We start from the raw sequence: 12,655 nt of genomic DNA, 5'->3' as shown, positions 1-12,655 counted from the left end.
TATGTCCACCCACTACATTATTATTATTATTATTATTATTATTATTATTATTATTATTATTATTATTACTTCTGCCCCACTCATCTGGCTGGGTTGCCCCAGCCACTCTGAGTAGCTTCCAACACATATAAAAACATCATAAAGCATAAAGTATTAACATCTTCCTGATATAGGGTTGCCTGTAACAACAAATTGATTTTATTTCAGATAAATCCCCAAACCCATGTTTGTATTAATTTTTGTGTCATGCTTGTTTTATTTGTTGCGAGCTGCTTTGAGTCCTGGTTCGGGGGGAAAAACAGGATATAAATAAAGGTAGCAACAACATCATCATTTTTTGGCTCTGGCTCTGGTCGTTATCAGCCCTGGTCATTGCTGGAGTGCGGCCCCTCACAGATTCCTGAGGGAATATGGCCCTCAATGGGGGCAGGTAAGGTTTTCAACCCTTATTTTGACAGTTGTGGAGGAAGAGGGAATTCCAACAGTCATGTGACTGACTGCCTGACCATCTCTCCCGCAAAGCTGCCAAAGGCCTAAGAAGCCTGCTTAACCTACACACTGTGTCGTCATAGCGATGATGTTGCTATGGCGCCAACAGGTCTTTTGCAGTCAGGATTCAGGTTCATATATTGATTGCTGCAGCCTTCTAGGGCACAGTAGATATGGACTGATTTGCTGATAAGTAAAGAAAAGGCAGGTAGGGCTTTCTAAGACTTTCTGATTTCATTTTATGAGAAATGTGTTTGTTTGTTTGTTTGTTTGTTTGTTGCTTATGGAAGGGAAATAGAGGTTTTGGAGGTCCCTAAGGTACCTTTGACCTACGTTGTTCTGGACTTTGTAAATGAATACAGGCAACAACCATTTTAGGCGCGTCTAATATGTTCTTGAATGTGCATGTATGCATCACGCCCACCCTGGAAGTGACCCAAAAAATCACAAAAACGGGCAGGAAGCGGAATGAGGTGTTTTCAGGCTTTTTCAATAGGCTTTCCAATTATTCGCAATTTCACTTAAGTGCATGGTGCCTGTGGAACTGAAGCGTTCAATAATTCCCAAAGAAGAGGAATGACACATCCTCCATGGAGGTTGCTACTTGCCATTTATCATTCCCTCCATTTCTGACATCCACATTGTGAATGGCATTGGTTACATGGTCAGGACGGCAGAGCCTAGAACACCCACCAGTAACATAAGCTTAACTGTCTACACCACCAAGCTGATCTGTTGGACTCCTCCAAAGAAGGCGTCACAATAGGACTTGCCTCACAGTAGGAGCCCCATAGATCTGGCACCTTTCAAAGCTGGGGCTTCACATGGAGCTGGCAGCCACTATATAGAGTTGTCATATTTTGAAGAGCAAAAAAGAGGACGCTATGGTGACTCCAGGGACGCGGGTGGCACTGTGGGTTAAACCACAGAGCCTAGGACTTGCCAATCAGAAGGTTGGCGGTTCAAATCCCCGCAACGGGGTGAGTTCCCGTTGCTCGATCCCTGCTCCTGCCAACCTAGCAGTTCGAAAGCACATCAAAGTGCAAGTAGATAAATAGGTACCACTCTGGCAGGAAGGTAAACAGTGTTTCTGTGCGCTGCTCTGGTTTGCCAGAAGCGGCTTAGTCATGCTGGCCACATGACCCGGAAGCTGTACGCCGGCTCCCTCGGCTAGTAAAGTGAGATGAGCACCGCAACCCCAGAGTCGTCCGCGACTGGACCTAATGGTCAGGGGTCCCTTTACCTTTACCTTATGACGACTCTCATTTTAAATACCCTACTATATGTAGGCTATAGAAGCTGTGATATATTGCAGAGGGGGACAGGTGAAGAGAAGAGGAAAGCAAGTCTTCAGCCATGTCTCACCCAGAAAGTATAGCCTGAGACATTTTGGAAAATTTTAAAAATCTACCCACACAGAAATTTTACTCCAGAAAAAGAGGATGTGCCCTGGAAAAAGAGGACACATGACAACCCTGTATAGCAGGCAGGGACTGAAGCAGGCATTGATGAGGGCTTCTGCAACTTCTGTCTCCATTTGCTCTCTGCCCTAGCTCCATGTCATAGCTGTCAAGGTTTCCCTTTTTAAAGGGAAATTCCCTTATTCTGAATAGGATTTCCCTTTAAAAAAATGGAAAAGTTGTCAGCTATGCTCCATGTAGCACTCCCTCAGAGCTAGGTGAGGGGGAATTATTTTGTGTAGCCTCAGTTTGCGTTCTGATTTAGGTCAATGTCAGGAAGGGCTGGTGCCATGAACCTGGATGGTGCAGAGGGCACAGTAGTGGAGAGGTTGGGTGGCATGGCTACATTGGCACAGCCAATCCAGTGCTCCTTTTGGTATGCCTGTTGCAACCACACCTTGCTGCTGCAATGCCCTGAATGGTACGACAAAACCTTGCTATGGAAAAATGTTGGCTGCCATATTGTTGAGGCTGGGTAGGAATTTTTCCACTTGGTGAATTGGCTCCAGCCATTTGGTTTTCACCTACCTTGTAATGGTAACAACCTTGTGAGGTTAAGCCTTCATTTAATGGAGGGGAGGTTGTAGCCTCTGCCTGCCTCTCTGCAATAAGGTTAGCCTGTTAAAGGGATCTGGGGTGTGTGTGGATTCTGTTCAATGCCTGGATGTGAACTAGCCCTATGATATAAATCAAGGGCTCCCCCTATTGTTGGTTTACCTTTAGTTGGATGATGGACAGGAGTTGAGATATAGCCTGGCTTCACCCAATGCCTAAGCTGAACTGCTCACTTCTGTAACCAATAAAGTTGTGGCCTATTTTATCCCATAAACCTAAATACTCGTGTCCGTGCGTTTATTAATCACTTGGGAACTGCTGGGCACACAACCACACTGTCTGGGTAAGTGTCAGTGATATTGGTGCCAAGAAGTTAAGTCCATGCGGTCAAAACCTCCCCACCGGCAACTCCACATCACCCTGCATCTTACCAACCCCCCCCCCCCGCTTTCCAATCCTACATCAAATCTAAAGCAGAAATTCAATCAAACTGATTTATCTATTACATGCTTTCCCTTTTTCTTCTTGTTGTTTGTTTTTTGCTGCACTGTATAACAAGCTGTATCAGCCCAAATTATCTCTTTTGCAAAATTACCAACAGCCCAGAAAACCTCTCCATTGATGCATTATCTCACCCTGCGCTGGTTCAATATAGGAATGCTACTATTCCTGGCACGTAAAGGTAAGCAAAGCAGGACCCTTACATTATTAAACCAGGGCTCTGAAATGTAATATAAAACAGGGCAGCTAAAAAGCTAATTGTGCTAAATGACATTTTTATGAATGCGAATAATTGGAAATGATAGTTTGTGGGTCACAAGGTGAACAACTAGGCATGGTTCTATACATCACCATCACTCCCTCTAATAGGAGCTATGTAATGTTGAGTGCAACTTTGGAAAAAATAAAACCCTGGAAAAGGGACAAGAGTCAATTAGTTTGCTTGACACTCTCAGAGCTTATAATTATATAAAGTACTAGCAATCTCTTACACAGCATTGCTCAGGAAACCCAGATCGGTGCAGTTTTTAAGTTAGCAGTTAGAATTAGTGAAGTTTTGAAAGGTGTACCCCACCATCTTGTTTCAAAGCTGCATCAGATTGTACCCAAGCACTGACCCCCCCCCCCCCGCTTATCTCAAGAACCCACCATACAAAATTTGGGTGCTGTCCTACTGCAAATGACACTAAATTCAGCAGTCCCAAATTCACACACAGGGGCAATCAAAGAAACCAAGTTCTGGTCATGGTCCAAACTCAAAACACAGGAACAACACAAAAGGCAAGGTCCAGAAATATTCTGATGTGGGGAAACCCCACGTAATGTTAATTGCACAGTTGAGTCCTTTACTCACTAGCAATGAGGTGTGATGCCTGAGAATTTTCCAAAAGCAAAGTTTTATTTCTTGCTTGAGCAGGAAAGGTTACAGCAAGCAATAAGGAAAGTGATCAGAGGCTGGAACCCTGATCTCTGTTTACACACCATTTTTATAGTCATATAGTCTTGCAAGGCACCCACTGATACTGTCTTACTGCCAGCTTAACTGTGAAGACAGATCTTTCCACACCTCAGCTAGCTAGGCATTTCCCTGTTTAAAGGCCATGCCTTAGCATGCTTCTAAAACTTTCCTTTACGCCTTTTATTGCAGCCTGCTCTTTTTATGTTCCTCTCGTAAGATTGCATTTCAGCATGATTACAATAAGAATAATTGGTTATGATATATCAAAACAGTGTCTGTCTGGGCAACGTTTGGTGCCCCCAAATGAATCTTCTCAGTTATGGATCTTCTCAATTTTGTGCCCCCTGCATTCAGCACCATGTGTAGGGGAACTGCCTAAAGAAAAAGGGACTCCTGCCTGTTAAGTCCAGTTGTGGACGACTCTGGGGTTGCGGTGCTTATCTTGCTTTACAGGCTGAGGGAGCCGCCGTTTGTCCGTAGACATTTTTTCCAGGTCATTTGGCCAGCATGACTAAGCCACTTCTGGCACAATGGAGCACTCAAACCAGAGCAGCACACATGGAAACACCATTTACCTTCCCGCTGGAGCAGTACCTATGTATCTACTCAATTTTGTGCCCCCTGCATTCAGCACTGTGTGCAGGGGAACTGCCTAAAGGTAAAGGGGCTCCTGACAGTTAAGTCCAGTCGCGAATTATTCTGGGGTTGCGGTGCTCATCTCACTTCAGGCCAAGGAAGCCAGCATTTGTCCTCGGACAGCTTTCTGGGTCATGTGGCCAGCATGACTAAACAGCTTCTGATGCCATAAGACACTGACAAGTGCCAGAGCGTATGGAAACATCATTTACCTTCCCTCTGCAGCAGTACCTGTTTATCTGGTCGCATTGGTATGCTTTAGAACTGCTAGGTTGGCAGGAGCTAGGACAGAGCAACAGTAGCTCACCCCATCGTGGGGATTCGAACTGCCAACCTTCTGATTGGCAAGCCCAAGAGGCTCAGTGGTTTAGACCACAGCACCACCCGCATCCATGGGGAACGGCCTACTTGGCCCTAAATCGGCCATGGCTATACCATCATTGGCCCAACTTCACTTCTTCCCTGAATGGAGGACAGAGTGTAGGATAATATATAGAAACTAGCCTGCTGATTACAATAAGAATAAATGATTATGATATATCAAAATGGCAGCTGTCTGGCTCAAGATGGCATTCGTCAGTTACAATGGAAGCGGAGGTCTTGCTTCGGTTACAACAAGCCCAAGGTCAAAACACAGGAAAGCTCAGTCACATGTCTGGCAACTTGTGCAAAGATATTGTTCCAACACTCCGGCAACTGGAGTTCTTTGGCCATGAGCCATCTGAGCCCCACCCAGAGCAAAGCAACTAAATGGCAGCAGATGGCAGCAGACAATCCGGATGATGGTTGTTATTAATTTCTAGCCACTTTCTCTTGCCCGAAGCAACTTACAACAAACCGGCCAATCATAGAAGCATAGAATTCTAGAGTTGGAAGGGACCCCAAGGGTCATCGTTCAACCTCCTGCAATGCAGGAATCTCAGCTAAAGCATCCATGACAGATGGGCATCCAACATCAAGGAAGGAGAGTCCACCACTTCTCATAGGAGTCTGTTCCACTGCTGAACAGCTCTTACTATCAGAAATTTTTTCTTGATGTTTAGTTGGAATTTCCTTTCTTGTAACTTGAAGCCATTGGTTTCAGACCTACCCTCTGGAGTAGCAGAAAACTAGCCTGTTCCATCTTCCATGTGATAGCCCGTGAGATATTTGGAGATGGTTATCATATCTCCTCTCAGTCCCCTATTTTCCAGGCTAAACGTACTCAGCTTTTTCAACTGTTTCTCCTAAGGCTTGGTTTCTAGAACCTTCATAATCTTGGTGGCCCTCTGCGCAATTGACCAAAACAAAGGTACACATCACCTGTGGAGTTTGATCTACTCATGAGGAGGAGCTTCCCTCAATCCCAGGGAGACCCGGTTCTTTAGGCTGGCACTTCAGTGGCTGGCACCTCACTGTGCCTGCACTTTTAGGAGCTATTGCTCACCTGGACTTGGAAGCAGCTTGCTATTAAAATATAAATAATGTAATGATGCTATGTGGCTAAGTACTGCCAATTCAAATATTAACCTTAGAAAAGGTAACAAACAACAATAATGGATCTTGATGATTCTTCTTCCTCTCCTGCTTTTAGGGCTGTCTCTGGAGTGCTGGATTTGTAATGGCATTGAACTGGATTGCACTGGAACTTTGAAGAAATGTTCATCTATTTTTGACAGTTGTGCCATTGTTCAATCATACAACATTAGAGGTATGTGCAAGAGATCAACAACCACTGACAGGGTTCAGTGACCACTGGTCCTAATTCTGCAGCTGTGATGTTAAAGGGTTTTTAGCTCACAGCTTGGGACTAAGATACCTTAAAGATAGTCTCATCTATAATATACCCAATGCAACACTGCACTCTGCAGAAGAAGGCCTCCTACAGATACTGTCTTATCAGAAGGTCTGTTCTGCAGAATATAAGAATTGGGCATTCAGTGTGGTGGCACTTTGAAACGACACCTGAGCTAGATATGGCTCCTTAATTATTATTATTATTTTAGAAGTGTCCAGAACAAAGGCCCCTGAACTTATTTGCCTGTACTTTGGCAGGCTTTTTCCCTTCAGAAAGGGCTATGATGCCAGCAAATTTCATCCACTTCTGTCAAATGCAGGAAAGTCATAGCCATTTTTACTTCCCAATAGTAAAAGTGGGAGATGATTGAGCAGATCTCAAAGGTATAACAGTGGCCCTTCGGGGGGGGGGGGGGGACTACTGCAGATATCCTTCCAAAATTTGCTAGGATTCATGCCCTTGGAAAGGGCAGGCTTTGCCTGCAAATTCCATCCAGTTCTTCACAGAAAGAAAAAAGATATAATCCCTTTTAAAATAGGAAAGGAAAGGAAAGGAAAGGAAAGGAAAGGAAAGGAAAGGAAAGGAAAGGAAAGGAAAGGAAAGGAAAGGAAAGGAAAGGAAAGGAAAGGTGTGCAGCACAAATGTCCCCAGACTTATTTGCCTATAATTTGACAGGCACTATCTGCTCTGCAGGAGCGACCATACCTGCAAATGTTACCAACTTCTGTTGAAAGTGAGATGTTATTGCTGTGTGTGTGTGTGTGTGTGTGTGTGTGTGTGTGTGTAATTGGGGAAGGCAAAATGAAGTGGATTCAGATAGATAAGTCAAAGCAGGCAATCTATGGAACACCTTTAGCCAAGGCAGCCTGTTCGCAAAGTGCCTAGATTTGAACCAAAGCTCAGTGCCCCCCTCCCCAATATATAGATAGATAGATAGATAGATAGATAGATAGATAGATAGATAGATAGATATATTAGAACAACACAGATGCCTGCCTTTGGCATTATGAGCTCCTGCACTTAAACATTTAGCACTACACCACTGATCAGAGCCTGTCCACATCATGTTCTCCCCTTCGATTTAAAATTCTCTCTCTCTTCCTCTCTCTCTCTCTCTCTCTCTCTCTCTCTCTCTCTCTCTCTCTCTCTCTAAAATCCTTGCAGGACAACAATACGTGCTGAAAACCTGCAAGCAATCCACTAGCTGCTATGAAGGCTTCACAGCCATTAAATTTGCTGAAGGAGAAACAGTGTTCACCAAGGTTTCCTGTTGCAAGGGGAATGGCTGCAATAAGGCTGCTCCACCATGTATTTTATGCATTTATATACCCTTATGTTGTCCAAGCTGTGTATCATATCACCTTAAACTGCATCATTTGTTACCCTCCAACTCCTCTCTGTATTTAGGAGGGGTGCCAGCTAATGTTTTGAGGTGGGAATTTATTTGTAATGCTATTTTATTCCCTCTGCATATGCCCCTGGTAGTTCATCCTGAAACCCAGAAAATAAAGATTATCATATCGTATCATATCTGAGGACAAAGGGCACTTGCTACTGTATATTTGCACATAAACTCCTGCATTCTAGTTGTAATAAGCTGTATAGCTCTATCTTGAGATCAAGCAGGCAAACTCACTGTATTCCTGACAGTGCCTGCTGAAAACAGATGCTTAGAAAGTTGAGGTAGTTTTAATCTGCTTTAGTTTGTTTTAAAGTAGGGTTGTATCCCCCCCTTGATTTTATTGCTTTATCTTTTTGTAAAGCACTTTTAGGTCCTGTTCCCCCCTCAACCAAGTGGTGCAATATTTTATGAGATAAAATACATCAGCAGAAATATGCACTAAAATGAAAGATTTTTTAAAAAAAAAACATTTGCACATTTTATTTGAGAATGTGTAACAAGGAATTTTGGTAGATTTTATTGTGGTTCTACTGCATATGTAGTGACTGCTGATTCCTCCCCCCTTTTTTGTTTCCCTTTCTTTGAGTGATGCCATGGCCTTTGGCTAGCGCAATAAAAGTTTATGCATTGCCCAAATAAATTCAGAACTGATGTGGACATGGGGGGAACTGAAATGAAGATTGGAAAAATAAGAAATAGAGATAATTTGAAATTAACAGCTACACTCATCCTTATTCAGAGCATGCTGCCTTAGACAATAGGTGCAATGCAAAGTTATCAGAAGTAGCAGCCGTTAAAATCTCTGAAAGCAGCATTCTGAAAGGCAATGTGATGAGACCTCTTCAGGAATTTAGGTGGATACATATGTGCATGGGGACTGTGGCATGCACAATGACATGGCCCCCAATGCCTTCATGTGTGTGGCCCCATTACTTTCCCACCACAGTGGTACCTATTTATCTACTCAAGAAGGTATGCTTTTGAACTGCTAGGTTGGCAGGAGCTGGTACAGAGCAACGGGCGCTCATCTGTTGCATGGATTCGAACCGCCAACCTTACAACCAGCAACCCAAAGAGGCTCAGTGGTTTAGACCACAGCACCACCTGCACCCCAAATTCTAACCACATTAATGAGTGCAATAGGAGTTTCCCGCAAGGCTGACAAGGCTGCAGCCCTATTCCTGCCTCTGACAATGATATGAGGACTCCAAGTGTGTTAAGGTCTGGGAGAGAGCTAGCTCACCAGCACCTCCAGCAAGGACCCCCATGTGCACTGTTCCAGTGTGTCCTCTCTCAACCTCCACAAAGTCAGTGCAAATGTCTAAAGGGGGCTCACATGGCATTCAACTGAACCTAGCTAGAAACTTCCTGGCAAGTAGAAACTCTACATAGGATTCTGGCTGAAGGGAGAATACTCACTATCCTGCTATAGGAATAATCTCCCTCAGACATTTGTGGTCTAGGCCATCATGCCTGCGAATGTTGGGACCACAGTTTGAGTCCTCTCACATTCAGCCAGTTCCCTGAAGAGGTTTAACCTCAGAGACTATAGGTAGGTCATTGCCACTCTTGTGCAGTCATGGACTCTTCTCTGTAAAACACGGTTTGTGGCCTTGTGGCCCTTCAGCTGTTTCTGGGGTGCTGCAAGTTTGAGGGAGACCAGTTCCCCCATCCCTGCTATGAATGCTGTGATATTCCCAAGTAACAAAGCAAGAATGATCATGGACATAATCTCTCCTAGCAGGGAAGGGACTGAGAAAGGAGTCTGGTTGCCACTTTTGCCTCTTCTCCTTCTAACCTGACTCTCTCCGTTTACCCCCTTCACAGTGCCAGATGTAAACATGACAGCCAATGGGAGGAAATGTCAAGGGTGCTTTGCTGTCAACAGAAATCGATGCTTTGCTGAAGTGGTTGCCAATTGCGAGGGAGACCAGCACTATTGTACCGATGTGTCTGGCTTCGCAGAGCTTCCATCGCCTATATTTGCTGGTAATTCATCTCTTCTTCATTCCCACCTCCTTTCACCCAGACCACACTCAAGTCCAGAAATTTCATTGCTACAGAACTTATCTACCAGGGTGTTTGTGAGGATCTGTCTTGTGGAGCTATTCTGGTCAAATACATAGGGACATCAGGTGTACATGAGGCTATTAGTGTGGCATGTGCCTTCCCCAAATCCCTCCCAAGCTCTCTTCCAAAATTCTCAAAAAACAAAAAACCAAACCCCCTCCCCTTGCCACAGATTGTCTGCCTCTCTTTTACAGAATTGAACAATCAAAACTTGGCAGTGCTAAGCAAAAACAGAAGCCAAACTCAGTGAATCTTGGGAGAGGAAGAGGCTAGGCTGGCATACATGGGAATGTTGGGGCCACAGATTGAATCCTCACACATTCAACCAGAATCTTGAAAAGGGTTCATCTCAGACCCCTGTAAGGCAGGGCTGGGGAACTGGATTTGGCTTAAGGGCTGGATCCAGAAATGGTCAGCCCCTCAACAGGTCACTTTGATGGGTGGGTGGAGTCACCCATCTGTCATATTGCCTGACATCATGTGACATGAAGTAACTTCAATCTGTGGCTGAAAAGGAAGAATCTTCCATGCTTGAATTCAAGCTGCAGGAAGAATCAGGAGGGCACTGCATGTAAACTTGCAGTTCTTCATTTGCAGGCAAAGTTGAGTCCTTTTTAAACATGGCACCTTTTTCTGTTGCCATGCATAGCAGGGACTAGGCACTCTCCAGTTTCCCCAAGCGAGATGACATAATGTCCTTAACGAGCTATTTCAGGGGAATGGATTGGGTCCATTTCCATTTTGGGTCTACATTTCGGGTTCATTTCCAATCTGCGTGTATTTATTCTTAAGGCTGTCTCTTTCCGCATTGGTCTGTTGTTGTTTTTTAAATGCAAATAGTGATAATTGAATGCATATTATGAGGAGATTTCAACCCTACCATATCCAAGAATCTGCTGATGAGTCTGGTGATTTTCCAGAGAGGAGGGGCAGTGTTCTGCTCTCTACTTATTCCGCTCCAGCCTAACATCAAAGAGTCAGTCAGTCAGTGTGTCGGAGAGAGAGAGAGACTGAGTGTTAGAGATTGTGTGTATAGATAAGGTTGCTGCTAAGAGCAGCTGCAGGCACTCAGTGCAGTTCAGCATTCATTTTGCTTAGACCTCATTTAGTTCTGTATATAGTTGTATATTATAGTTGTAGATAGAATAAAGAAGATATTCTACAGAGCTGCTCTCCGAGTCGTTTATGCTCTGCTAGACTCTGCTTTACTCTGCTGTGCGACAACTGTCTTCTTGTGGGAGTGAATCCTGTGCTCACAACTCTAAGCTGTGAGTCCACAGCACTTTGACCTGTTCCTGTGCAGAAGGTGGTCTCTGGAAGTGCTACCCAGCTCGCCTAGCCCAGTCGGGGCTGAAGTGGATGAGTCCAGTTGGTGGCACTGGCTCAGGGGCGATGCTGATATATTACATTTCACTCACAATGCACACACTTTTAAATTTCATTAAACAATGTATTTTTAAAGTGTGCTCCCCCCACCCACATGTTGATGTGTTTCTCTTAGATGAGGCCTGTATCACAGCTTTTTGAGAATTGCAAAATTTCCAATGGGGAGTGGGGAACTGGCGCATGTACAAACAGGACTCCTCAGCAGCCTCCATCACAAAGGGAACTGACCCTGCCCCTCTGGTAGCAGAGACAGGATCCTTCAAGCAGAAGGAAACGACTCCTCAGTTTTCCAACCGGCCGCGATTAAGCTTTCAGGGTTCGCCAACTGGGATAGGTGCAAATTAATTTGGCTTGCTGAATAAGGTGGACTGCAGCAAATTCTTCCTAATCATGGGATGCTGTGATTCCTCTGGTGCTGACTGCCTTCTCCGTCCTTTGTCTCTGCAGGATCTCCTTTCTTGGTGACTGTAATTGCCTTCAAGGGCTGTGTGAACAAAGCTTTCTGCGATGCTCATTATGAAGGCGTTTTCCATACTTCCATGCTTGTTGTGACTGCAAGAGGTCATTGCCAGCTTGCTTCTTTCATGGTTCGTGCCGCTCCGCAATTCTTTGGACTCTTCCTTCGAGCCTTGGTTGGGCTCCTCCTTGCAATGAACTTTGCTTGATTTCCCTCCAGCAAAAGGGTCCAGGGGAACCACACTTAAATAGTCCTTCCTTCCCATGTGGCTAATGAAAAGCCATAAGCAGACCAAAGGCTTTACAGGGAAGAAGACCTCAGATCTCCCAAAGTGTACAAGTGCCCATGTGTTATTTTCCACTGCGGTGTCTAGCAGTATCAGAACATGGCAACATCAAGCAGGAATCAATGGAAGCTGGAACTGGGAGTGATTTTGTTTTTACTATTTTATAATATTATTTTTTTGCATTTTCTGTTTTACATAAACAAATGAATTATATTCATTTAAACAAAAAGGATAATATGTTTGTGTATTTAACATATAATCCTTTTTGACTCCCCCCCCCCCATTGTGGATCTTAATGTAATGATTTCCCCCTCTGCATCTCTTCCATAACTCTATTTTTATAAATCCTTTGTCAATCCATAGTTCAGTTTTTTTACTACAAGTTTTCTGTCAATCCTACCAATGTATGGCATTGTTTACAATAGCTTTTCAAATAAATCATAAACATTCCCCATTCTTTATTATAGACCTACTCTTCCTGGTGACTAATTCTTTCTGTAAGCTTCATCATCTCGGCATATTTCATCAATTTTGTCTGCCACTCTTCCTTGTTTGGAGTTGTACCAGCTTTCCCTTTCTGGGCTAACAGAGTCCGTGCAGCCATGGTCTTGTACATAAATAGTTTCGTCTGGTCCTTCGAGATCTCTGGTCCTATAATACCTAAAAGAAAAGCTTCTG

General features: G+C 44.1%; 1 protein-coding gene across 2 annotated transcripts; it reads left to right on the top strand.

The window, feature by feature from the left end:
- The first annotated feature begins 89 nt into the window (after window positions 1-89).
- LOC308590141 (phospholipase A2 inhibitor and Ly6/PLAUR domain-containing protein-like) lies at window positions 90-12,434 on the top strand. Of its 2 annotated transcripts, XM_081199884.1 has the most exons (6): window positions 90-697; window positions 3,106-3,186; window positions 6,173-6,289; window positions 7,541-7,684; window positions 9,606-9,767; window positions 11,682-12,434. In XM_081199884.1, the coding sequence occupies exons 2-6, from the start codon at window positions 3,126-3,128 to the stop codon at window positions 11,897-11,899; spliced, it is 702 nt and encodes a 233-aa protein (XP_081056010.1). In that variant the 5' UTR covers window positions 90-697; window positions 3,106-3,125; the 3' UTR covers window positions 11,900-12,434. The 2 variants fall into 2 exon arrangements, with proteins under 2 accessions (XP_081056010.1, XP_081056009.1); XM_081199883.1 differs by lacking the exon at window positions 90-697 and having other exon boundaries at window positions 3,051-3,186.
- The last annotated feature ends 221 nt before the right edge of the window (window positions 12,435-12,655 follow it).

Source organism: Podarcis bocagei (genome assembly GCF_964188305.1).
Source record: "Podarcis bocagei genome assembly, chromosome: 7".
NCBI lineage: Eukaryota > Metazoa > Chordata > Lepidosauria > Squamata > Lacertidae > Podarcis > Podarcis bocagei.
Note: the sequence above shows the minus strand (reverse complement) of the source record. Positions and strands in the feature narration are given on the sequence as shown.

Excerpts from the sequence above, each read along its gene's own strand:
- LOC308590141 (XM_081199884.1), top strand. The coding sequence starts at position 3,126 with ATGCATTATCTCACCCTGCGCTGGTTCAATATAGGAATGCTACTATTC. Across the intron at positions 3,187-6,172 it reads ACTATTCCTGGCACGTAAAG|GGCTGTCTCTGGAGTGCTGG; the intron begins GTAAGCAAAGCA and ends TCCTGCTTTTAG. Across the intron at positions 7,685-9,605 it reads CAATAAGGCTGCTCCACCAT|TGCCAGATGTAAACATGACA; the intron begins GTATTTTATGCA and ends CCCCCTTCACAG.